We start from the raw sequence: 24475 nt of genomic DNA, 5'->3' as shown, positions 1-24475 counted from the left end.
TTTTGAGTGACTTTTTTTTTTTCAGAAAGGGTTTCTCTGTGTAGCCCTGGCTGTCCTGGAACTCACTCTGTAGACCAGGCTGGCCTCGAACTCAGAAATCCACCTGCCTCTGCCTCCCAAGTGCTGGGATTAAAGGCGTGCGCCACCACTGCCTGGCATTTGAATGACTTTTAAAAAGTACTCTCAGGCAGCCATGTTGATGAGACTGTGCAGTCTCTGCATTGCACAATCTTCCTCCTCCCTTCTGCTACAGCCCCGAGCCTCTGGCGTGGGAGTTGTGATGTCCATGCATCAGTTGGGGCTGAGCACGTCACAGTCACTGGTTTCTCTGTATTGTGGCCAGTTGTGGTTTTCTGTAATGGGCACCTGTAGATATGCTAAGAGGAAGCTCATGGGACTGACAAAGAACTAAGGTAACTACCAGATGCTGAGATTGGGTGAAATACATGTCTTTCCCCAAGGAAGGGCTGCCACATTGGTTTATCCAATACCAAATGCTCAGCCCTGAAATCATACACACACATGTGCTAAGTGATACTATGTTGACTGTGTAGGTTGTATTAATATATTTAGGCATGTGAGTGTGTGTGTGTGTGTGTAACAACTAAAGAAAGAGAGGCCATGAGTATGAGAGAGCAAGGCAGGGCAAGAGAGTGTTGGAGGGAGGAAAGGAATGGGGGAAATGACGTAGTTATATTTTATTTTAAAAAGTGCTATTAAGCAGCAAGCATGGATGGACATGAAAAATGAACATTACTGAAGGGGAAGAAAGGCAGAATGCTGTGTGGTCTCAGCTTATGTTTTGGGAAAGGTAAAGACCCTATAGCAAGGTGACAAGTGGCTCATAGGGGCTCCTGCAGAGAGGATTGTCACATGTGGAGCAGGTCCTTAGGCAGGGGAACTTTGATACTTTGGAACCATAGTTGCCCTCAGTGTTCACTGAAGCGCAGAGAGTTGTGCAGTGCAGAGAGTCAGCCAGACAAACCCTAAAACCCACTTAGGATACAAGGGCTTAGGGAACCTGGGGTAGAATGTGTCAAATGAGCTTAACTGTTATAAATGTATGAGTGTGCATTCAGATTTTAAATCCTGCTACTCAAATGTTCCTTATTTGCACTGTATTAGAAATGAGTATAAAGTGTGTGTGTGTGTGTGTGTGTATGTGTGTGTGTGTGTGTGTGTGTGATGTGTAAATTGAAAGTAAAAGAGACTATTTAGGAAGATGATGGGTCCCTAGAAGGGAGGCATAGGAAGAGGAGACAAAGGATAAAGAATAATGGAGATTGAGATAAGTATATTTTGTGTATGTGTGTATGTGTATATAGTACATGTTTATGTTGCATGTATGTATGTATATGTTGTATATATGTAGTATATGTATATGAATATGCAAAACCAGGCTTGCGCTGCCACATCTGGCCCCTGAAGGGTTCTTTATCTATTGTCATTTATAAAATATATGCATATATATAAGTATGAAAATGTCATAATGAGTCTTGTCATTTTGTACACTAAATGTAATAGTATTATTATTATATTTTTTTTTTTTGGTTTTTCGAGACGGGGTTTCTCTGTATAGCCCTGGCTGTCCTGCTACTCACTTTGTAGACCAGGCTGGCCTCAAACCCAGAAATACGCCTGCCTCTGCCTCCCAAGTGCTGGGATTAAAGGCGTGTGCCACCATGCCTGGCTACAGTACTAATTTTTATTAATGTGTATGTGGACATATATGTGGGTCTTATGGAGATGGAATAGGGCATCAGAGCCCTTGGAGCAGGAGCTATTGGTGGTTGTGAACTATCTGATATGGGTACTAACCCGGTTGTGAGCTGTCTGATATGGGTACTAACCCGGTTGTGAGCTGTCTGGTTTGGATACTAATCTTGGGTCTTCTCTACAAGAGTGATACACATTCTTTTGACCCAGGGCCTAAATACAATAATCTTAAGAAAGAATCTATATGTCTATACCTTGAAATTCTCTGAAGAGAATTTCAAGAATAACTTATTGCTTGGTACATGATTAAATTTCACGAATCCTCTAAGCAGGTTTGAGGAAAACATATATTTTCTAGTTGTTAGTTGCAAAATTTTATAAATGACAATAGATAAAGGGCCCTTCAGGGGGCAGATGTGGTGGCTCCTGCCTTTATCCCAGCACTTGGGAGGCAAAAACAGGCAGATCTGCCAGTTCTCAGTCATCTTGGTCTACACAGTGAGTTCCAGGATGGGTGAGGCTACACAGAGAGACCTTGTCTCAAAAAGAAAAAAAAATTGAGGTAGGTGTGTGTGTGTGTGTGTGTGTGTGTGTTCAGGTATGTGCATGTAAGGACGGAAGGTGTCAGACAGTACTCCTTCCTGCTTTCTGTCAGTTTGTTTTGAGTCTGAGTCTCTCTTTGTTTGGGACTCTCATTTTTCCTTTACCTAGACCAATCTCAGCCATCTTCCTGCCTCACCCCTCTTGTTTTTGGGGTGCAAGCATGCATGTCTGGCCTGGCCTGTGGGTGCTAGGCTCCCAACTCCAGTGCTTGTGATTGTGTGTGATTGGGTAGCAAGCGCTCTAAACCACGGAAGCTTTCCAGTGTTGCCCTCCACACACCCATTTTTTTTTTTAAAGATTTATTTATTTATTATATGTAAGTACACTGTAGCTGTCTTCAGACACTCCAGAAGAGGGCATCAGATCTTGTTACGGATGGTTATGAGCCACCATGTGGTTGCTGGGATTTGAACTCCAAACCTTCGGAAGAGCAGTCGGGTGCTCTTACCCACTGAGCCATCTCACCAGCCCCCACACACCCATTTCTTGAGGTAGAGTCTAAGGTTATATAGCCAAGGCTAGCCTTAGACTTGGGCTTGTTACATAGTCAAGGCTAGCCTTAGACTTGGGATCCTCCCACTTCCAAGTTTTGGGGTGACAGGCATACATACCAGCACAGGCGGCTAGACAAAGCTTCTGAGTAGAGTTAGTCCTAAATCTATATTATCGCTAAATCTATGTATAGTTTGCCCCCTGGAGGAGTTGCATTAGGACCTGCAGTAGTAGCTCAGCGGCTAAGAGTGTATACAGCTGGTGGAGGATCCAAGTTCTGTTCCTGGCTCCACACTAAGAAGCTCACAGTTCAGCTCCAGGGCATCCCACACCTGCTGTGGCCTCTAAGGGCAGCTGCACTCACATAACAAATCCACCCACAGACACACAAATGTATGCACAATTGAAAGTCAGTCCGAAGAGTTACATTTGGTCACATATTGGAGCTGTTTCTACCCACCCCTTAGTGTTTGAAGTATCTGAAGGCTTTAAGTAGGCTCAGAGAGCTTTGGTTGGTTGGTTTTGCAGTTAGAGTTTCTCTGTGTAGCTCTGGCTGTCCTGGAACTCACTCTGTAGACCAAGCTGGCCTTGAGCTCAGAGAGCTGCCTGCCTCTGCCTCCCGAGTGCTGGGATTAAAGGTGTGTGCCACCACTACCTGGCTAAGGCTCAGGTATTTTAAAGATTTCCAGCTTTTGTGTTCTGAAACTTTTATCTTTAGATAGTAAGCCTCTCTATTCCTACTGAAGTCAAAGTTTGACATTTTAAAAATGATATGCGGATTATGTAAGTGAGTGTTTGCCTGCATGTATATCTGTGTACCACGTGTGTGCCATGCCCACAGAGGCCCGGCAAAGGCATCAGCTCTCCTGGGACTGGTGTTACACTTGGTTGCATGCTGCCATGTGGATGTTAGGAGCCAAAGCTGAGACCGCAGTCCTGTTGAGCACCGAATCATTGCTCTGGTCCTCCGAACGCTTATCTTGTTTGCTGATAAGTTAGCGGTGCCTGCTTTGTTGGGCTACTATACAGAACACAACATCCCCCACCACTTTACTCTGCCTTATTTTTTTTGTCCTTGTGTCTTAAGTGTGTCTTCTTACAGGGTGACCAAATTGTCATCCATTTCAAGACACTTTCGAGAAGAGGAGAGGACCAAGGTTGAGTCCCTACACCAGCCCAGAAGACACAAACAAGGTACACTCCGAGCACACTGGGAAGTGCTCATGACCCTTTTAAAATAGAACATGGATTTGATATTTCTTTTTATTTTGTACTTTTATTTTTCGGGGGTGGTGGTGGTTCGAGACAGGGTTTCTCTGTATAGCCCTGGCTGTCCTGGAACTCACTCTGTAGACCAGGTTGGCCTCGAACTCAGAAATCCTCCTGCCTCTGCCTCCCGAGTGCTGGGATTAAAGGCGTACGCCAACACGTCCGACTCTGTACTTATTTTATTAAAAATTTAATTAATGCATATTAATTATATGTCTTTGTAGAATACAGTATGGCACTTTAATGCACATATGCAACAGGTAAGATCAGGTCAGTCATGTCCACAAGCTCAGACATCCATCATTTCTTAGCATTGGGAACATTCAATATGCTCATGGCTACTTTGAAATATTTCATTGTCGACCACCATAGTTATTCTGATGTACGATGGAGCACTAGACTATATTATTTTTCTGTTCAACTGCACCTTCTATCCCTATTAACTATCATCCCCCCACCCCTGCCTGTGCCCCTCCAAGGCTCTGGTACCCCCTGATTCTTCATTGCTTTGAAATCAGCATTGTCTTCCACACACACGTGAGAGCACCGGGTGTTTGTCTGTGTGCATCCGACTTCTCTTCTATCCATGTTTCTGCAAACGACAAAGTGTTGGTCTTTAATGTCTGAATAATATTCTATTGTGCATATATAGATAGAGACAGATGAGATATAAATTATAGGTGACAGGTAGACAGATAAATTATAGATAGATGGTAAGTAAATTGATAGATGATTGATAGATGGCAAATAGATACAGATTGATGATGGATAGTAGATAGATGATAGGCAGATGATAGATAGATAGATAGATAGATAGATAGATAGATAGATAGATAGATAGATAGGCAGACAGGCAGGTCACCTGGGTCACCATGACCAAGTAGCTGACAGAAACAACTTGGAGGAAGAAAGGTTCATTTTGTCTCAGGGTTGGAGACCTCCTAGTGCCCTGTGGTGGGAAAGTCAACGGAATTCATGTCATCAGGAACACACGGCACTGACAGATCACAGAGCCGTGAGCCAGCAGCAGAGAGCAGCTAGAACCAGGGGCCAGGCTGCAACCTTCCAATGCCTGAGCCTGCTGACACCATTGCACAAGCTGGGCCCAGCTCTTGAAGGAGCCACAGTCCCCAGAAACAGCACAACTCCCTAACTTGTGGCAATGTGTTTTGGCTCATCTTTCCAGTCACACTTACTGAATCCATTTTGTTTCTTCTTCCCTTGATTTTTTTCTGAATTAAAATTGTTTCCCTTCTGTTTATAATTTTCTGCCTACTGACATTAATATTAAATCTGTATTGTGCAAGAGTAGCTTTCACCCCTTGTCCTGAATGCTTTCTCAAGCACAGAAAGCTCTGAAAAAATATCTGTCTTTTCCCCTCCCAACTTACACACACACACACACACACACACACACACACACACACACGCAGAAGAGGTCATTGAACCCTTTGGAGCTAGAATTCCAGATGGCTGTGAGCCGCCGGATGTGGGTGCTGGGAACTGAACTCCAGAGTACTGAGCCGTGTCTCCACCCCAACCACCATCTTTCTCTCCGCTCCATCTTTTGACAGTCCCCTTATGTGGGAAAGTTTTGTACTGGCTTGACATTTTGGTGACCCGTGTCTGCATCTCAGGCTGCCCCCCCCCCCCGTCCCCTGCTCTTTCCTAAGTTCCCCAGCTGAGGCAGCTCACCTTGGTGCTCTTGGCTCTCAGGTGGCTGTACCTGTGTGTACTCTGCTCCTTCACGTGTCACTCCAGGCTGGCTGTGCACGCCACTCTTCTCTGGTCGCTTTGGAGACTTGGAGGCTGTGTGTTAGCCTCTCTGGCTAGCACCCATCCTTCCCCTGGGGCCCAGGACTTAATGGCAGGGTGTCTAGACACAGGTTCCTCCCATTGTGCTTGAGAGAAGGGTTGGGTTTCTTGGATATATTGATTTATGTTTTTGGAGTTTAAGAAAATACATTGTTTCTATATACTAATACATAATTATTTTTTCTCTTCCATTTCTCTTGTGAGTTTCTTTTCTTCTTCTTCTTCTTTGTTTTTTTTTTGTTTTTTTTTGTTTTGTTTTGTTTTGTTTTGTTTTTTGAGACAGGGTTTCTCTCTGTAGCCCTGGCTGTCCTCGAACTCACAAATCCGCCTGCCTCTGCCTCCCAAGTGCTGGGATTAAAGGCGTGTGCCACCTTGCAAGTTTCTGTTTAGACCTGGGCTAACCTTCCACCTACCAAGTCTTTCCACCTGCCCAGCTCTCAGCTACACACTCCAGCTCACTAACACTCCACACTGAATCTGTTTGGTTAACTTTCCAGTTGTCTTTATTTCCAACAACCTTTTACCCCTTCTTACACTGAGAAGCCTCACCATCTATGTCTGTGAGTTTCCTGGCAGTCTCATAGTGCCTGCCTCCTCAGACCACGATTTGAGAATCTCTCAGGCTCGCTTGCAGAAAGTTTGCAAAGAGAGGGTAGCCAAAGAGTTCCCAACCCACGGCCTCTTTAGCGCTGCTGAGGGGTTTTGGCTCACAAGACAGTGTTTGTCTGTGTCTGCTCCTTACGGCTGCCGAACTATCTCCTAGACACTGCTGACAGCCTCGCTGCTCTCTCCTGCCACCCCTCAAGTGTTCTACATCCCAGCCAGGGCTTCTAAGCTTTATGGCTAAGGCTCCAAGCCTCTGCCTTTGGCCTGGGCCTTTGTCATTCATGTCTCAGGTGTTTATTTTATGCCACTATTTGTTTACCTACTTGAAGGAGGGGTCCTTTGAGTCCTCTGCCAACTTTGAAATTCCAGAAATGCCTCAGATGTGTGAACAGTTTGTTGTGAGGAAGCTTTCAGAGAGCTCCTGGCATTCATGCAGAAAAGCATTCTCCAAAACATTCAGTGTCCAGTGCACTAAAAATTGGGGGGGGGGTGAGCCAGGAGGAATGGATTATGCAAACTAAGAGACTTTAGAAGGAAAGGGAGGGGCCGTGAACTCCAGGTTGACTGGAGGCAGAGGGTCTTTTCTGTCCACTGGCTTCCATCCTGGGATCCAATGAAGGGAAGAGAAGCCGTGACAGGGACTGACCTGCATCCTTTCTTTGAACAGATGAAGGAAGAACGGAACCCCAGGGACACACACCGGCATGAGATTTCCTTCCCCTCCCAGAACTGGTCCTTGGAGATGCTGTTACGTAGACTGAAGGCTATGGATGCCAAGAGGGATGACAAGTTTGCCAGCGTTCTGGGTGCCATTGGGGAGTTTGGCACATTCCAGTGGAGGCTGGTGGTCCTCACCTTCATCCCCAGCATCCTGTCAACCTTCTTCATGTTCTCCCATCACTTCTTGCTCACAGCTCAGAGGCCCTACTGTAACACCAGCTGGATCCTGGAAGTGGGCCCCAATCTCACAGAGGATGAACAGCTGAACCTGACCCTGCCCCGAGCACCCAACGGCAGCTTCCTGACGTGCCTCATGTATATACCTGTGCCGTGGGATCTAGACTCTATCATCCACTTTGGCCTCAATTATACAGAAACATGCAAATTCGGGTGGATCTACCCTTTCGCTCACACACGCTCTCTGATCAACGAGGTATGCTTTTATTTTGTATTGTCTGGAATACAGGTACCCCGAGGGACGTGGCACAGATAGCTGGTGCTTGGTCTGAGCATGCTCTGCAGAGGGGAAGAAATTAGGGTCCTTGTTCCCCAGCCCTGGGTCCTGATTTTCTTTTTTTTTAATCTTTTTTTTTTTTAAGATTTATTTATTTATTATTATATCTAAGTACACTGTAGCTGTCTCCAGATGCACCAGAAGAGGGCGTCAGATCTCGTTATGGATGGTTGTGAGTCACCACGTGGTTGCTGGGATTTGAACTCAGGACCTTCGGAAGAGCAGTCAGTGCTCTTAACCGCTGAGCCATCTCTCCAGCCCCAGGGTCCTGATTTTCTTAAGCCAGGAAGCTAGCATGCATTTTGGCTTAGAGCCAGGCTTGTCACCTGACCAGAGGATTTCTTCTCAGGACAGAGAATTGCTGTGGCTCTGGGCTTCTGGTCAAGGGAAGACACTTAAGCTGAGGGCCCTCGGGATGGAGGCACAAGTGGCTCTGTGTGTGTGTGTGTGTGTGTGTGTGTGTGTGTGTGTGTGTGGTTGTCCTGTCCATCTGTATTCTGTCCAGTTTCTGGCAGCCCTTGGATTAAGGCAGCAGAGGCACTGGAGGCACAAGTGGCTGTGTGTGTGTGTGTGTGTGTGTGTGTGTGTGTGTGTGTGTGTTTGTTCTGTCCATCTGTATTTTGTCCAGCATCTGGCAACCCTTGGATTAAGGCAGCAGAGGCACAAGATACAGGAGATAGGTCAAGAGGCAACCAAGCAGAATGCATAGAATCTAGAGATGGACATGGAAAATAAAAAGCTTGTATTAGGTATTCTCACAGGGCTTCATACTCTGAGGCGAGGCCTGGGCCCCTTTCAGCACAGATCTCTCTGTGGGAAGTGGGGATACCAGGAACGGTGTGTGTGCCCATGAGTAATGTGCTCAGCCAGTCTCCCGCCTGCCCCACCCCTCCACTTCCTCTCTCCATGTTATGCTACAAGGTCTACCAGGTGTTGGACAGGGTCCTGGGGTAGTGGAGTGAGGCCTAAAATGACCTTTCTCTGGGTGCCAACTGCCTAAGGCAGAGAGGTTCTCAACCTGTGGGTCATGATCCTTTTACAGGGGTCACACATCAGCTATCTTGCACAGCTATCAGACATTTATATTAAAATTCATAATAGCAAGATTACAGATATGAAGTAGCAGCAAAATAGTGTTATGGTTGGGGTCACCACCATGTGAGGAAGTGTGTTAAAGGGTCACAGCATTAGGAAGGTTGAGAACCACTGGCCTAAGGTTTCCCCTCTGGGCCAAGCTCAGTCTCTCTGTTCCCAAAAGGCTACATCCGTGTGGAGGCCATGATAGTGCCCTTGTCTAACCTGCAGTTTGATCTGGTATGTGGCAACGAACCATACAAGGAAAATGGGCAGACTGTGTTCCTATCAGGCGTCTTGACAGGGTCTCTTCTCTTCGGGTTCTTAAGTGACAAGTGAGTCTCCTGGAGTTCCCTCTGATTCCTGGGACACTCTGCCTCCTCCTCAGGCACTCAGAGTCTCAGGCTGGGGGAGGAAAATGAAGGGATTCTCCAAAGCCCTGGGGTAACACAAAGGCACAAATGCTTAGCCGCATAGCCATTGCTGTCCAGGGAGGCGTGGCTTGGTGGTGTCTTCTCCTCACCCCACCCCCCACAGGTTGGGCCGCTATCCAGTCATCCTTCTGTCGTTGCTGGGGTTCCTCATCTTCGGCTTTGGAACAGCCTTTGTGAGCAGCTTTTATCAATATCTGTTCTTCCGCTTTTTCGTGGCCCAGGCCTCCGTGGGCTATGCCATCTGCAGTGTATCTTTAGGTGACTGGATCTCAAGGGGGCACGGTGGGATGGAAACAGAGTTCAGGAGGGAGCAGGAGGCAGATCTACCTGGGAGGGACAGCCTAACAGGAACCTAAGGGGAGGCACCAGGCCACCAAGCTCAGTGGGGAGGGAGTAACCGCACCACTCCTAGTTGCCTGAACGCGTGAGGGACTCAGAAGGGAGTGTTCCCAACCCTCATCCTCCACAGCTGTCTCCTGTGCCCTGTATAACCCACTTCATGCTCCTTCTGGGCCCTGCTCCTTGGACCCCAGATGTGCTTGGCTCATTTCATCCTGAGCCTCAGAAAGTTTAGCCAGCTTGCTCGGTGCCTCAGAACAAGGAAGAGCTGGGGGCTCTACTCAGGTCTACGTGACACTAACACCTCCAGCGCATATATACCCAGGTCTAGAACCAAACGGCTGTGACCCCTCATTTTCTTGGGGCTTCCTGGCACCTCTTCTCATGAGAACCCGCCAGAGCACAGCCAAGGGGAACCGACCGTCCGCAGAACCTTAGGCCACGGAGATCAAAGTATTAACACACTCCAAGACAAGTGGTTCCTTGTCTTAGCACACATCAGACAGTGCAGGATGCCCTGTGCTGACTTATCCTTATGAGAGGCACCGCTTAGGGAGAAGCCTTAGAAGGAGTGTGAGGGTAGAAAAAAAAAAAAATGAAGGGTGAATGGGAGCTGAAGAGATGCATCAAGGCGTAGAATGTGTACCGGGGGACGCAGGGACAACCTAGCTCTGAGGGGTGTCTAAAGATCTGTAGCAGGCAGAAGAAACTTTGTCTACCCTGAGTCGTCAAGGGCAGAGGAGGCCCGCCTGGGGACTGTGACCTGACCGCAGCTTTGTCCTCATCTTCTCTGCACAGTCATGGAGTGGCTGGTGGGCGAGCACCGCGCTCAAGCTGTCATCCTCCAGCACTGCTTCCTCACCATAGGGGTCATATTCCTGACGGGGCTCGCTTACAAAGTCGCCCACTGGAGACTGCTGTGCCTGCTGGGCAGCGTGCCCATGTTTCCCCTTATCTGCAATATCTGGTGAGCAGTCTATCTCAAGGCCTCCTCGGAGTGGGTCTCATAGGAAATGGAGGGGGCCATGGGTATCTGGGGGTGGGGGAGGAGACACAGAGGCCCTCAGAGAAGTATGTGAAAGAGATGCCAGAGAGGTGGGCAGGACAGTGGGTTAACGAAGATCTGAAGACAGGCAAAGGTCAGGGCTGATGAAGTCAGGGCTGATGAGGTAAGATGGGAAACTGCAGGATGGCCTTGGTCACCTTGTGGAGGTAACATCACTGCAGGAGGACCAGAACCAGGGCCCATGAACTGAAGCTGAGTAACCCCAGGAAATGACCCTTGGGGGGTAGGGGAACAGAAAGGGCCTTTTGTGGTCAGCTGAGGTATGTTCGAACTGTTTATAAATGTAGAGAGCCCTAGGGCAGGAGTGTCAGAGGGGGGAACTGTGAAGGCTCAACTCACGTAGATAAGCTCAGAGGAACAGGGAGGCGGGAACAGTCATATGCTGGCTGTGTCCGAGGAGAGACGAGTCAGGGCTGAGAGGGAGGTATGAGGGAAAGAATGAACTCAATATCTCGACAGGCTCACATTTTGTTTTTACAACTCTGGTGGCCACCAGGAAGCAGAACGGAGGCTCCAGAGGGTAGAGATAGTACATGTGAGAAAACGTAATCTACATGATCTACGTGATTTATGTAATCTACGTAATCTACTCAAGAAACACGGATAATAGGCTGGGACCTGGGGTTTATATCCCAGCCTGCCTGACTTCAGAGTCCCTGATCGAGCATAACGCCCGTACCATACATAGGCTAAATATAAGGGGTGAGATAATAAGTCCCAACACGGGGCATGTAAGTGGCTTGGGACCTTTCCGATGCTGCTGAAGCTAGGGACCAGTCTTGACAATCCTCTAGACACTAGTGAGTGAGGGTGGCATGTCTCTGTCATGTATCTAGGACAACTTGACTTTAAGGAATTTTTAAAAATGTTCTTAACATAGGGCTGGGCAGATAGGTCCAGTGGGTGAATTGCCACCATACAAATGTGATGACCTAATTTTGGTGCCTAGCATCCATGTAGAAGCCAAATGTGAGACTACGCACTTTTAATCCCAGCAATAGGGAGACAGAGTCAGGAAAATCCCTGGTTAGTCCCGGGTCCCATTGAGAGAACCCATTTCAAAAAATAAGCTGGCTGGTTCCTGAGGAATGATACCTAAGGTTGACCTCTCGCTCCTACATGCTTGCACACACACACACACACACACACACACACACACACACATACAACCTGTAGGTATGTGTATCTGTACACACATGAACATTTATATACACACCCTCACATACAACCACTACACAAGCGTTACTAATGTAATGGACCAGAAGGTTTGTGGGAACAAGTCCTAGTTCCTCACTTTTCAGCCTCTGGTTCCTTTCCCAGAATTCCTCACTAAGTTTTCGGCCTTTCTGCTGGCTGTTGTGCGTGCGTAGAGTCGATGCCACCCGTCTTCAGTGGGCTAGCCTCACTGGAGCACAGAGAAGCTGCTGTGTGTTTATTTTCCTTCACTCAGACCTGAGGGTTGGCTCACATATGCCACAGCAGCTGTATGGGCTGTCGCAGACACCTTCTCAGCAGTTTGATTGCTTATGAGTGTCTGCAGAAACCGCCACCTGATGTAGAAAGAATTTTTTCTTTTAACTGACGTATCTAGCAGCAGTGTAGTCACAAATGCCCGCAGGACAAATCGACAGGCATGTCATATTGGCTTAATGAAACAGTAGTATATCTTCCCCACTGGGACTTAGGGCTTCCCAAGCTATAAGTTTTTGTCTGGTTACTGTACCGAACATGGAAGTAAGCATTAAGTCCAAGCTGGAGGTAGTTGGTGGCACCTGTAACAGCCGTGATACTGTTATACCAACAACTACGCTGATGAGTAGGGCCCAGAAGCGACCAAGACTGTAGGCGATGACAATTCTCTCACAATGGCCTGTGTGACGCCCTCAACAACTATGATCACTCACCAATAAGGAGAACCTTACAGCTCAGACTTAGCTTGATTTGTTCCCTGCAACCAGAACATGTGGTGGTTTCAGATTAGGCATCCTCTCTGGGTATGCATGTCTCAGTGGTAATAGCCTGCATGCTTTAGCGACCTCTCTGGGCAGAGCAGTGGCTCTCCCCTGAGTACTTGAGGCTGGAGCTGTCTTACAGAGCCATCTTCGGTCATTTCTACCTTGCGCTCTCTCTTCTCACCGTGCAATCCTTCCCTTGAGTTTCAAGATTTTGAATCCCAGGAGGGGCTTTTCACCAACAATGTCCCTTATGCTGCCTCAAGACATAAAAAACCAGCAAGAACAAAATGCAAGCCAGCATTTCCACCTGTCTTCCCTCTTGTTTGACTTACCTGCCAGATCATGGTCTGTGAGAAGACGCACACGTCTTCTCCCCTTGGTCACGTCTCCATTTGTTGTGGGCAAGTTCCCTTTAGGCATTGACTGCCTCAGTGTGCTGACAACTCTCTTACCTGTGTGCTGCCTTCACAGTTTACAGCATGCTTCTAGGCCACTAGCCTTTTGGGAGTTATCTCCATGTACATTTGGTAGACCACAGTCATCAAGGAAGGAATACCAGCACATACCACATGGAGTAAGATAGCCATCTTAGGGTTTTTTCCAAGAATGTTTTACCCTGAGTCATCTTTGCTACATTTTGTTATATATATATATATATATATATATATATATATATATATATATATATATAAATATTGGTGTGTATCAGTGTGTGGGTGTGTGCACATGTATTCAGGTATCTGTCTGTGGGAGACAGAAGATGTCAGGTCCCCTGGAGCTAGAGTTACAGACGATTGTGAGCCACCTGATGTGGGTGCTGGAAACTGAACTAGGGTCCTCTGTAAAAGCAGTGTGCACTTTTAATCACTGAACTGTCTCTGCAACCCTGTACTGTTTTTATTTCTTCTTTTATTAAAAATTGATTTTTTTTCCTTGCATAATATATCTTTTTTTTTAAACTGAGTCTAGCTCTGTAGCCTTGGCTGACCTTCTGCTCTTATGGAGTCCAGACTGACCTCAGGTCCTGCCATGCGCAGCTCTTGTCTTAGTTTGTCAAGCCCCTGTTGCACAGGCACCAGTTATTGTATACTATTCCTAGAGAGATGTAAAAGACACATTTATTCACCCCCAATAGTGGAAGGGCCGGCAGGCCACAGAGAGATTTATCAAGTCCTGTTCGGCCAATACACGAGGTCGCTGACATTCTCTGTGTACACAGGCGGGTGCTGCGTCAAGTGCCCCACCCCTAGGTTGTTTTAAATCCTCCATATATGCCAGCATTTCTCAGATCCCACTCCTGTATAGTGATGGGTTGGGTAGAACAGGGTGGCTGTGTAACCGCCGCATCACCACCTGCAGAGTTAGCTGCTCTACAACCATGCATGGGTCGGGGAACGCTTGCCTTAGTCACCACAGCTATTTTACTTCACGTTGGCGACGGTCATGTCAAACCTGAAGGAAATGGCTCCACTTTAGTTCTCAGAGAGTGGGCATGAAGGATGACTCTTGGGTATGCCTTCGAGCTAGCAAAGAGCTTAGAGATGACTGGAGTAGGTAAAGAGACCACGGGGCCCAGGAATCCAGTGGCTGAACACTGCCTCTGAGCAGCACTGGGGGCTGGGGTGGGGGGGGCGGGTTAGGGAAGAAGGGCTGGCTGCCATGCAGGAGTAGAAGGCATCTGGAGGTTGGTGGTGGCCTTCCAGGTTCCTTGGTCACATGTCGATACCGGTGGCATCTCAGCCGGAGAGCCACTGGTCTTTGGGGGCATCCTAGAACTCTGAGGTAAGCGAGAGGTGGGGGTCACACAGGGTTCTCCGAGAGTCCCCACGGTGGCTGATGGTGAGAGGAAAAGTGGAAGAAGCTAAGAAGGTCCTGTGCTATGCAGCTGAGGTGAACAAGAAGACCATCCCTTTAAACCTACTCAGTGAGGTAAGAGGCTCAGGCCAGGGATGAGGCCAGGGCTGGAGACTGTGGAAACCTCTTCCACCATCCGTTCAGTGGGCTCTTAGTCTATTGCTTCAGAATGAGGGTTAACTAAGCTGTGCTTGGCAAGGCCAAAAAGCGGCTGGCACTGGGGGAGGGGCAGGTCTTGCCCTGTGTGTGTGGGCAGGGGGCAAGCTGGGGTCTCCTATACCTCTGGCTGGTCTTATTGTCCTATAGCTACAGATTCCAGGAAAGAAAGTGGCAAAGGCTTCCATCTTGGACTTCTGTACCAATCAGCACCTCTTCAAGGTGGTCTTGGCCGTTGGCTGTGTGTGGTGAGTCCCTGGGCTGGTGGGGAACTCTGGGCGTGGCAGGGAGGTTGGCCAGGGCTAGGTCATGTCTCGCAGTGTCTGTGCCATTCATTCACCTCTCCCCTCATCCCTGTCCTTATTCCTGATACTCAATCCTCCCTCCCTTTCTTCCACCTCCTTCCTCCTTCTCTTCCCTCCTCTTCCTTCCTCCTGTCTCTCTCCTTCCTTCCTTCTCTCCATCCTCTTCCCTTCTCTCTCCCTTGTTCTCTTATGCTTTTTTTTTTTCCAGGTTTACCATCAGTTACATCAGTTTTACACTGAGCCTCAAGATGAACGACTTTGGGCTGGACATCTACTTCGTACAAGTGGTCCCGAGCATCGTGGCGGTGCCGGCCCGGCTGTGCTGTATCACTCTCCTGGAGTATTTTGGGAGGAAGTGGGCCTTAAACCTGACTCTCTTCCTAGTCACCTTCACGTGTTTGTTTCTCCTTTTCCTCCCCCAAGGTACGGTGTGAGGGGAAGGTAGCCCCACACCTCTCGCTTCTTCAGGGCTCTCTTAGTGTCTCATGTCTTAGCCAGCCAGCCAAGCATGAAGGACTGGCTTCTTGCACGAATTCTCTGCCCTCCTTGAGGAATCCCCAGCCCCCAAGACCCCAGAAAGGAACTCATGCTATTAAAAGAGAGTTAATCCCAAGCAGGAGGGCAGTCATCCTCTGTGACCCCATTCCAACGCACTCCAGAAGCAGACCCAGTGGGTAAATGAGAGTAGATGGTGGCTGTAATGGTCTTTAGCCGCTCCCCTGAGCCTCGCCTCTCATCTGGAGCCTTTGATCAGCAAGTACCTACTGTTATCTATGCCGTCTAGGATAAGCTACTCACTGAAGCTGGTCTAGTGGTGACCTGGATCCATGGTAGTCCTTGTGCTCAGAGGCCTTTCCCAGGGGCTCGCTGCCTGGATCCTGGTACTCGCACTGTTTCCAACGTTTCAAAGATCTCTGGGCAACAAACATGGGTCGATGCGTAGGCCTGGAGTGCACAGAGCTGCGGTCAGTGCCCAGTAGTGGGGACTGCTGTGCCTGTCCCCTTCTTTCTCCTGAAGCTTCTCTCAGCATTCTCCCAGGTGCTAGCTTGATTAGCAACAACAAAATGAATAAACATTTTTAGGCTTCTATAGCTTGATGTTTATCATGACTGACATTTGCTGCTGTTATGTAGAGCACTGAATCAAGCTGACATGTTTACAGATGTGGGCAAGAAACTAGGAATAGGATTCTGAAGAGAAAAGGTCTGAGGGTGGGGGACATAGCTCAGTCGTGAGGTGCTTGCTACATAAGCGTGGAAACACCTGACTTTGGATATCCTGCACTCGTGTAAAAATCCCAGCAGGATAGCACATGCTCTGATCTGAGAAAGGAGACTCTCTGGGGTTTGCTCCGCAGTTAGTCTCACTGAGTCAGCCAGTTCCAGATTCTGTGAGAAACCCTATCTTTAAAAACTTGCTTTTTGTCTGCCTCAAGGCCTGCTGTAAGGTCTGCCCCAAGGACTGGCTGGGCCTATGTAGATAAACTCTCCTCTGGCTGAATGTCTGAGTCTGCTGGTTAGGTGACCAAGTGTAGGGGTGGGTCATTCAGCTGCCTTTGGTAAGGGGCTGAGAGAAGGTTGTAGGGTCCTAAAGGTAGGGTGGCCCAGGACTTAGGGCTGTGCTGTCTTCATTTAGAGCCGAAGTCGACAATAATCTTGACGCTCGTGCTTGCAGAGTTCAGCATGGCTGGTGCTGTCTCTCTATTCTTTATCTACACTGCTGAGCTTCTCCCCACAGTCCTCAGGTATGGAGTCTGGTGGGTTGAGGTGGCATGGGGGGTGGGTGGGACAGTGACAAGACTGATGTAGCAGACAAGACTGAGTATCACTCAATCATTTCCTGGCCGAGCATCAGGAGATAATCGCTGTTTAAACACGGTTTGCATGGATTGCTCCCCAGCTCTCAGAAAAAAAACCAAACCAAACTGAACCAAACCAAACCAAACCAGACCAAACCAGACCAAACTAGATACTACCACTGATGATCTTTCAGTTGTCAAAACCAAAGACATGAAATACCCATGGTCCAGGTCATACATAGCAAGTAGCAAAGCTGGAGTTTGAGCTAAGAGACATCTTAGCTTCTTCTTTCCATCGCTGTATTAAAATACCACGGCAAAAGCGACTTAAGGAAAAAAAAAGAAGCTATTCTCGCTCACAATGAAAAGGAGTAGATCATTATGGTGGGGCAGTCAAGGCAGAAGGAGTTTGCAGCAGCTAACCACATTACACCACCGTTAGGAAGCAGTGATGTAAAGCAGCGCTTTCCACTTGCACAGTCCAGGATCCCAGCCAAGGGAATGGTACCGCCAGCAGTAGTACCACAGTCTTGCCATCTCATTCAGCCTGACTTATCATGCTCATAGGTCGGCTTCCCAGGTGATTCTAGATTCTGTCCAGTTGACAAAGAATAGTAACTTTCACGTGGGATCTGACTCCAGTCTCAGCCTTGTGTCATCTCCTAGTTGGCTTTCTGTGGCAGTGACAGACACCATGACCCAAAGCCACTTGGGGAGGAAAGGGGTTGTTTCATCTTATAGCTTACCTCCATGAGGGAAGTCAGGATAGGGACCTGGGGGCAGGAACTGGATCAAAAGCCATGGTGGAATGCTGCTTACTGGCTTGTTCCTCGTGGACTTTTCAGTTTGCTTTCTCATATACCCCTGAAGCACCTTCCCATGTGCTGTTCAGTGAGCTAGGTCCTCCCACATCAATCGTCAATCAAGGTGATGTCCTAAAACTTGCCCACAGGCCAACCTGATAAGGCTATCTTCTCAATTGGAATTCTCTCTCCCAAATGATTTTTTTAGCTGTATTGAGTTGACAAGACTAACCAGCCTGCACCAGATGCCTGGAATATATGTGGGTTGCCTTGAAGTTCTGCCTCTTCCCCTACAGAGCTTCTGGTGATCATGGCCCTGTCTTTTCTGACCCCTGGGCTGCATCCTTATGAGCATGTGTGGTTACAATGCATGCACGATTAGTAATTCTCTTGCTCTCAATACCCAAGAAGGAGAAACAACTACCTCTTTTAAGTCAACTAGGTTGGAGAACTAGGTTCTCCAAGGTCACACACTGAAACTGGAAAAGAGCAGAGTGTGTGGTGTAAAGCATCTTCTCCGGTCCACTGCACCCAGACTCTGAGCCTAAGAAGTCTTCTAAGTCAGTTGTCAACCTCATTTTCAGGTCTACAGGTCTGGGAATGGTGTCTCTAGCCTGGGCAGCTGGAGCCATCTCATCTATGACCATCTTCAAACAGACCAAAACGCAGCTGCCCATCTTCTTCTGTTGTCTTTGTTGCGTATTGGCCTTGTGCTTCTCCTCCCTGGTGCCAGAAACAGGAAACGAGTCTTTCCGTGACAGCGTGGAGTACAATATAAGGTAGGCGTGCTGAGCCTCCTTGTCTCAAGCTCTGGAAATAGAGTGTGTCAGATACTGTCTGTCCTCACGACAAGAGGACCCGTGACATGAGGGTTCTCCTGTTCAAAGCAGTTTCTCCAGATCTTCAGGTTGTGGCCACTTTGCCTGGGTCTAGCTCAGGGTCTTCTCTCTCTCTCTCTCTCTCTCTCTCTCTCTCTCTCTCTCTCTCTCTCTCTCTCTGTCTATAAATTCTTCCAAAAGGTTTTCGAAAAGATTAAACTCACATTGTAAAAGGTCCAGCATGGGACAGGTACTTGCTGATAAAGATGGTGAGGCCCACTCCAAAGTTACAGGAAAGAGAAGGGCCAAGCTGGGGCTGGGAAATGGAGTGAGCCTAAGCCTGAAGATAGCTCTTCTCCTGGACCATGACCAAGCTTGGCTGGGGACCTTAGGTGCCTGAGAAAGCTCCCTCTGGTTCAGAGATGTCATGATTAAAGATGTCTCATGATTTTTCTCACCATCTGCAGAGATTCTATTGAGCCCAAGGATAGAAACAAGGATGTTCCCATGGTGATATCTGAGGAGTCGATGTCTGACGTGGTGGCTGATGCTGAAGTGACAAAAAATACCACGTTCAATGCCGTGACTATCAAGCCAGAAGGAAACAGCCTCCTCAGCATGACCTTGGAGGTACCCACAGAGGACTTACCAGTCCAGCCCCTTAAGGACCAGCCTCCCTAGAGCATTTTAGATTGGAGGCTAGTATGGGTATGGGGCCACGGATTCACGGCCTCAAGTTCTAGACCCAGTCTGGCATGTGAGACGAGTCTGTCTTCCTCCAAGGTCAGCCCTCAGGATCCCAAAATAGTCCCTTCTGAAGGAGGTGCTGATTTGTGATTCACTCCAATAAAATATCATGTTGGTCTTGAGATATTCAGGTCAAAGTTGGCTGTGTCACGACAACCCAGAGGTTGTATCCGGGACAGGTATGGCAGTCAGGTATGGTGTGTCACGACAACCCAGAGGTTGTATCCGGGACAGGTATGGTAGTCAGGTAGACAACCGGGGTTTTTCAGGATCTTTGGCTAAATTCTCAGGGACAGCAGCTAACTCTCTGGATGGAGTGGGTGTGGGATGGGCGATATCTCTGAGGTCCAAAGATGGAACAAGGGTACCAATCCCACTTGCTAGCCTGGCCATCAGCTCAAGCCCAAACAAAGGACAGAACGAATGCACGAGGGTTCGGATGGAATGTGAAAAATGAATGGGAACTTCTCTCATTGCCTAGGACTGTCCTCAGTCTTCCCCTTGATATCCCAAATGAGCACGGCTTTGAAGATTATACCTCTCAGGCCTTCCTCACCAAGGAGAGATGCTCTCCTTGACGGCTCCAACACAGTTGACTTCTGGCTTCCACCACCACCGCAAGGAAAAGTCCCTGTGATGTTTGGTGTTAACTATCGACCTGACACCATAGAGACTCACCTGAGAATGGGTCGCTGGGCATGCCAGCAGGGAATTATATTCATCCGGCTAGTTAGGTTGGGAAAACTTGTCTGCGGTGTATGGTACCATTCCTTGAGGTGGGTTCTGAGCTGCACGAAAAGAGGAACTCATTAGCCGAGCAGTGACCAGTGACTCATCCCTTTCTGCTTCCTGACTGTGGATTCCATGGAAGCTCTCCACCATGATAAACTGTAACCTCAAACTAGGAGGTGAAAAAGACACTGTCTCCCTTAGGTTGCTTTTGTTATGGTCCTTTGTCACAGTGAATGGAAAGTAATTGTCCAACTTTGTCAACTTGACACTGCCTAGGGTTAGCTGAGAGGAAAACCTCCATTAAGGAATTGTTGACATCAGATTGGCCTGAGTGCATGTCTGTCAAGCTTGTCTTGATGATGAATTGATGCAGGAGGGCCCAGTCCACTATGGGCAGTATCATCCCATGAGTGAGCCAGGGAAGTGTTCCTATCTCCAGGTTCCTGCCTGGAGTTTCTGCCCTGGCTTTCCTCAACGATGGATTATAACCTAGAAGTATAAGTCAAGTAAAGCCTTTCCTTCCCAAGTTGCTTTGGTTGAAAATTTTAATCAAAGCAACAGAAAGGAAGCTAGAGAGGTGACTGGGACAACGCCCACCCCGCGGCCCTCAGAGCCTGCTGTTTCCCAGGTCGAATCTGCCATTGTCAGCTAACACGGCCCTTCCATGTAGGGCTAGTCTTCAGTGGGTAAACTGGGAAGTCCTCAGTGTCAGGCCCTGACACCACTTCCCCTCTCCCACTGTGGGGTGTTCTCCAAGCCAAAGCCCGCTTCCTGGTCTAGACTCCTGGTTGAAAGTCATGAACTTAGAAAGAGCAGTTTTCGTCTAACTCTGGGAGCATCTACGAAGAAAGAGGAGCCTTCAGTTAGTGTAGTAAATGTGTAAACTGATGCATTGTCAGCAAATTCTATCTCCCACAAACCTGACGGTTTTGTGATAGAATGAGCAGTACTGAACATGCTCACAGGAGGCTGGCTCCTTGTGTCCAAGGACTCAGGTAATAATATATCTAGCAACAGGCCCACAAACATCTGTGGATGCCAGAACTCTCATCTGCCTTTTGGCTGGCTACTGGGTCTGGAGATTTCTCACTTCCATAGGCACCTTTTAGGGCCTAGTGTATTTCTACTACTTCCAAGTTGTTAGCCTAAAAGTTACCCCCACCCCTGTCCTAGATGGTCACCATCCCATCTCCACACCTCACACAAGATGCTGCTAACAACTCATCAAAGACTGTGAGGTCACGTAGGAATACTACATTACTAGACATACAGAGCACTAAGTCTCCAGAGCATGGCAGTGCCATTAAAGGAGCCCTGAGCCGTCTCAGAAGAAGCAAATGCAGAATCTAGTCAGAAATCACCAATCAGGAACAGACTCCTGGGGATTTCTGAGGAAAATGAACTTGGCAAACAAAAATTACCGTGAAGGTGAAGACACAGGAAGTGAGAAACAGAGTTGAACCTCCGTGAGGCAATGACAACCCCCCCACCTCCAAAGGGAGGGACAATAGAAGGTAGTCTTACAGGACACAAAGGGGAAACGGGGATAGAATTAAGCAGGGAGAGGATGGACAAGGCGGGGAAGGAGGGACATGGGCAGGGACAGCAAACCTAAAAAACCGTATGAGTCCCATTACTGAAGAAGCTTCCTAAAACAGATACCTACGTAAAAGTAGACATTTTACACCACCAAATAAACCCTCCAGTGCCAGGAACTGGCTACCTCTGTGAGTTGTTGGCCAAAGAGGTACCATGAAAACCCCCAAATATCACAGGCTGGTACCAAGGCAATTTCTTGCTCTTCATAACCTGATGGATTAGAAGACCCTATTGCTGAAGACAAGACTTGCTTAGTCTTTGAACATGGAGAAGGTGAGCTGGTGCCTAACTAGAGGCTTCACCCTACTGACTTGTACTCATGGTACTGGAAGGTACTCTGTATGTTACCAGAGTAGAAAAGTGACTAGCCAACTCCGAGGCACAAACCCTGAAATCTACAACAGCAGCCTTCCTGCCTAAGATACACTAGTGTAGTACTGGCACAGCCGTTACAGGAGCAACCAACCACTCTCCTGGTCAGATGTAAGGCCACTCCATGAGTTGGAACCCATACCTGAGGCTGCTAAAGTGGCCAAGAGTCAGACTAGATAGATCATGGTCCTAAGGGAAGCCTAATACTATTATTCTACTAAAGGAACCTAGCAACTCCTTGTGGCATATTGCTATACCACATAGATCTGTGTCTCACTTAGCCCTCTTCAGAGAAGTCTTTTCTTAGAATAAGTTGGAATTAACAGAGAGGCCCACAACTAGACAACACGGAGAGAGCGAGAGACTTTTAAGCACTCAGTTCTACATGGGATGCTTTTGTTAAACTCTTCCTTTCCCTCAAGGCACAGAGACCTACTTAGGAGAGGAGATAGAAAATATAAGAGCCAGAGGTTACAGATGTCTCTAAGGAAATCATGTCCTCCGGACACAACAGTAATGATGCACATGTGAACCCAGACTGTGCAGCAAGCACAAGACCTGCACAGGGTAAGACAGACAGGGCAGGGGGAGTGAATGAAGGCTCCCATTCCTAACTAGGAAACTCCACGACCAAGGAGCTCTCCACAACGGATACCTGCTGATTTCTTTGGTGGAGTCTCACTGGGTAGATCACCCTAACCACAGAGCAGGTCCTGTGCACAGGAGTGCACACATGAATTCAGTGTGTCTGTGTGAACTTCTTGGGTTGTCTGTTCTGATCTATTTGGCATTTTCTTTTACTTATTGGTCTTTCGCTTTTGTTATTTTGGGTGTGTGTGTGTATTATATCTGATTCTTGAGGTTTTATTTGTTTTTGTTTTGAAAGAGAAATGAAAAAAAAAAACACAAAATTAGGTAGGTAAGGAACTTGGACAATCTGGGAGGAATTGAGGATGAGAAGGGGAAAACATGATCAAAATACGTTGTATAAGCCCGGCGTGGTGGCGCACGCCTTTAATCCTAGCACTTGGGAGGCAGAGGCAGGCATATTTCTGAGTTCGAGGCCAGCCTGGTCTACAGAGTAAGTTCCAGGACAGCCAAGGCTACACAGAGAAACCCTGTCTCGAAAAACCAAATATATATATAATTATTTTCCATTAAAACACTTCATTAAAAATGAAATGTTGAGAGGTGAAGTAATATGACTCTCTGTCTCTCTGTTTCTCTCTCTCTCTCTCTCTCTCTCTCTCTCTCTCTCTCTCTCTCTCAAGACAGGGTTTCCCTGTGTAGCCCTGGCTGTCCTGGAACTCACTCTGTAGACCAGGCTGGCCTCGAACTCAGAAATCCACCTGCCTCTGCCTCCCAGGTGCTGGGATTAAAGGCGTGCGCCACCACTGCCGAGCTGTGATATGACTCTTGAGACACAGGCTTGGTGTCTCTGATTCTGTTGCCTGCTTTTAGGACCCTTTCTTCCTCCCAGGTTGCCTCATGTAGCCTTAATAGGAGAGGCAGTGCCTGGTCTTACTGCAACTTGATATGTGATGGCTGGTTGATAACCATGGGAAGCCTGCCCTTTTCTGAAGAGAAATGAAGGGGGAGGAGATGGGGGTGGCTGAGAGGAGAGGAGGGCTGGGAAGCTGAAGTCAGAATGTAATATACGAGAGAAGAATAAATAAAAAATATAAAATAACACTAAATAAAAAGTAAGATAAAGGGATAAATATAAAAATAAAACAAAAAACTTTGAAAGAGATAGCGCTCACTGGAATCTCTTAAGTCACTGAGCATTCACCCCAGGAAAGAAATACGGTGTTTCTGCGGCAACTCTAGCTATCTATCCAGAGACAGTTGTAAAAGAAGCAAGCATGGCTATACCCCAGAGCTCCTCTGCTCATTCTCCATGTGAGTAGTAGTTCAAGGTTCAAGTTTCTGAGGTGCTGACATAGAGATAGAGAAGGGGGAAGAGCTGGGGCTGGGCTCTAGTAGGAAGTCCCAGGGAAAGTGGGGTGTGTGGCAGGCTGTGGGCAATGCCATGAGCCAGCTGGTAGGTCCAGCAAAGCAGGTAGCCAGGCAGCTGAGCATGTCTCTACCTCACAGTAAGAACACACAACCTCCAGGGCCCAGGACCCGTTGCCGGGTACAATGTTGATCCCACCAACAGGCAGGTGCCATTAAGTCTTCCAGTGGCCCTCACAGTTCAGGATACACAGCCAACCAGTCAGCTCTGGGTCTCTGTCCCCCCCACAGGCAGGACAGAGATGTTCCTTTAAAGCAAGAACAGAGTTGACATCAAAGAGAAACCTGGCTAGAATAGACAAGGAAGTGGGGTGGCTGGCAGGCTAAGTGGACAGGATAGAGGATGCTTAACAGCACTTTCTGGTTTGAGAGTCCTCTGACACTGTCACCACACGGAAAGCCCCATAGCTATGTCCTCACGATCCTCCCAACTATCCACAGATCTGAGTCGCCTGACCCTTTATAGGCGAGCACGCCAACATCCTAAGAAGCGAGAAAGCCGTAGGGTCCCAGCTTGGACCTCAAATTGGCAGTCTGGTTCCAGAGACTCAAGGAGGGGCGAGCCCATACGTAAGCTGAAATCTCAAAGGTGGGATGTTTGTATCCTTGAGGACCAGGAATTAGAGTCTATATCGACAGTCCATAGCCTTTGAGTAATCCATAGAATCCCA

At 47.9% G+C, this 24475-nt stretch overlaps 1 protein-coding gene across 1 annotated transcript; it reads left to right on the top strand.

Annotated features, from left to right (window-relative positions):
• The first annotated feature begins 3913 nt into the window (after nucleotides 1-3913).
• Slc22a14 (solute carrier family 22 member 14) lies at nucleotides 3914-19138 on the top strand. Its single transcript, XM_021207842.2, has 11 exons — nucleotides 3914-4005; nucleotides 7169-7654; nucleotides 9041-9144; nucleotides 9347-9501; nucleotides 10381-10549; nucleotides 14412-14532; nucleotides 14764-14861; nucleotides 15127-15341; nucleotides 16555-16663; nucleotides 18105-18299; nucleotides 18806-19138. The coding sequence occupies exons 2-11, from the start codon at nucleotides 7169-7171 to the stop codon at nucleotides 19017-19019; spliced, it is 1866 nt and encodes a 621-aa protein (XP_021063501.2). The 5' UTR covers nucleotides 3914-4005; the 3' UTR covers nucleotides 19020-19138.
• The last annotated feature ends 5337 nt before the right edge of the window (nucleotides 19139-24475 follow it).

The sequence above is a fragment of the Mus pahari genome, chromosome 10 (genome assembly GCF_900095145.1).
Source record: "Mus pahari chromosome 10, PAHARI_EIJ_v1.1, whole genome shotgun sequence".
NCBI lineage: Eukaryota > Metazoa > Chordata > Mammalia > Rodentia > Muridae > Mus > Mus pahari.
Note: the sequence above shows the minus strand (reverse complement) of the source record. Positions and strands in the feature narration are given on the sequence as shown.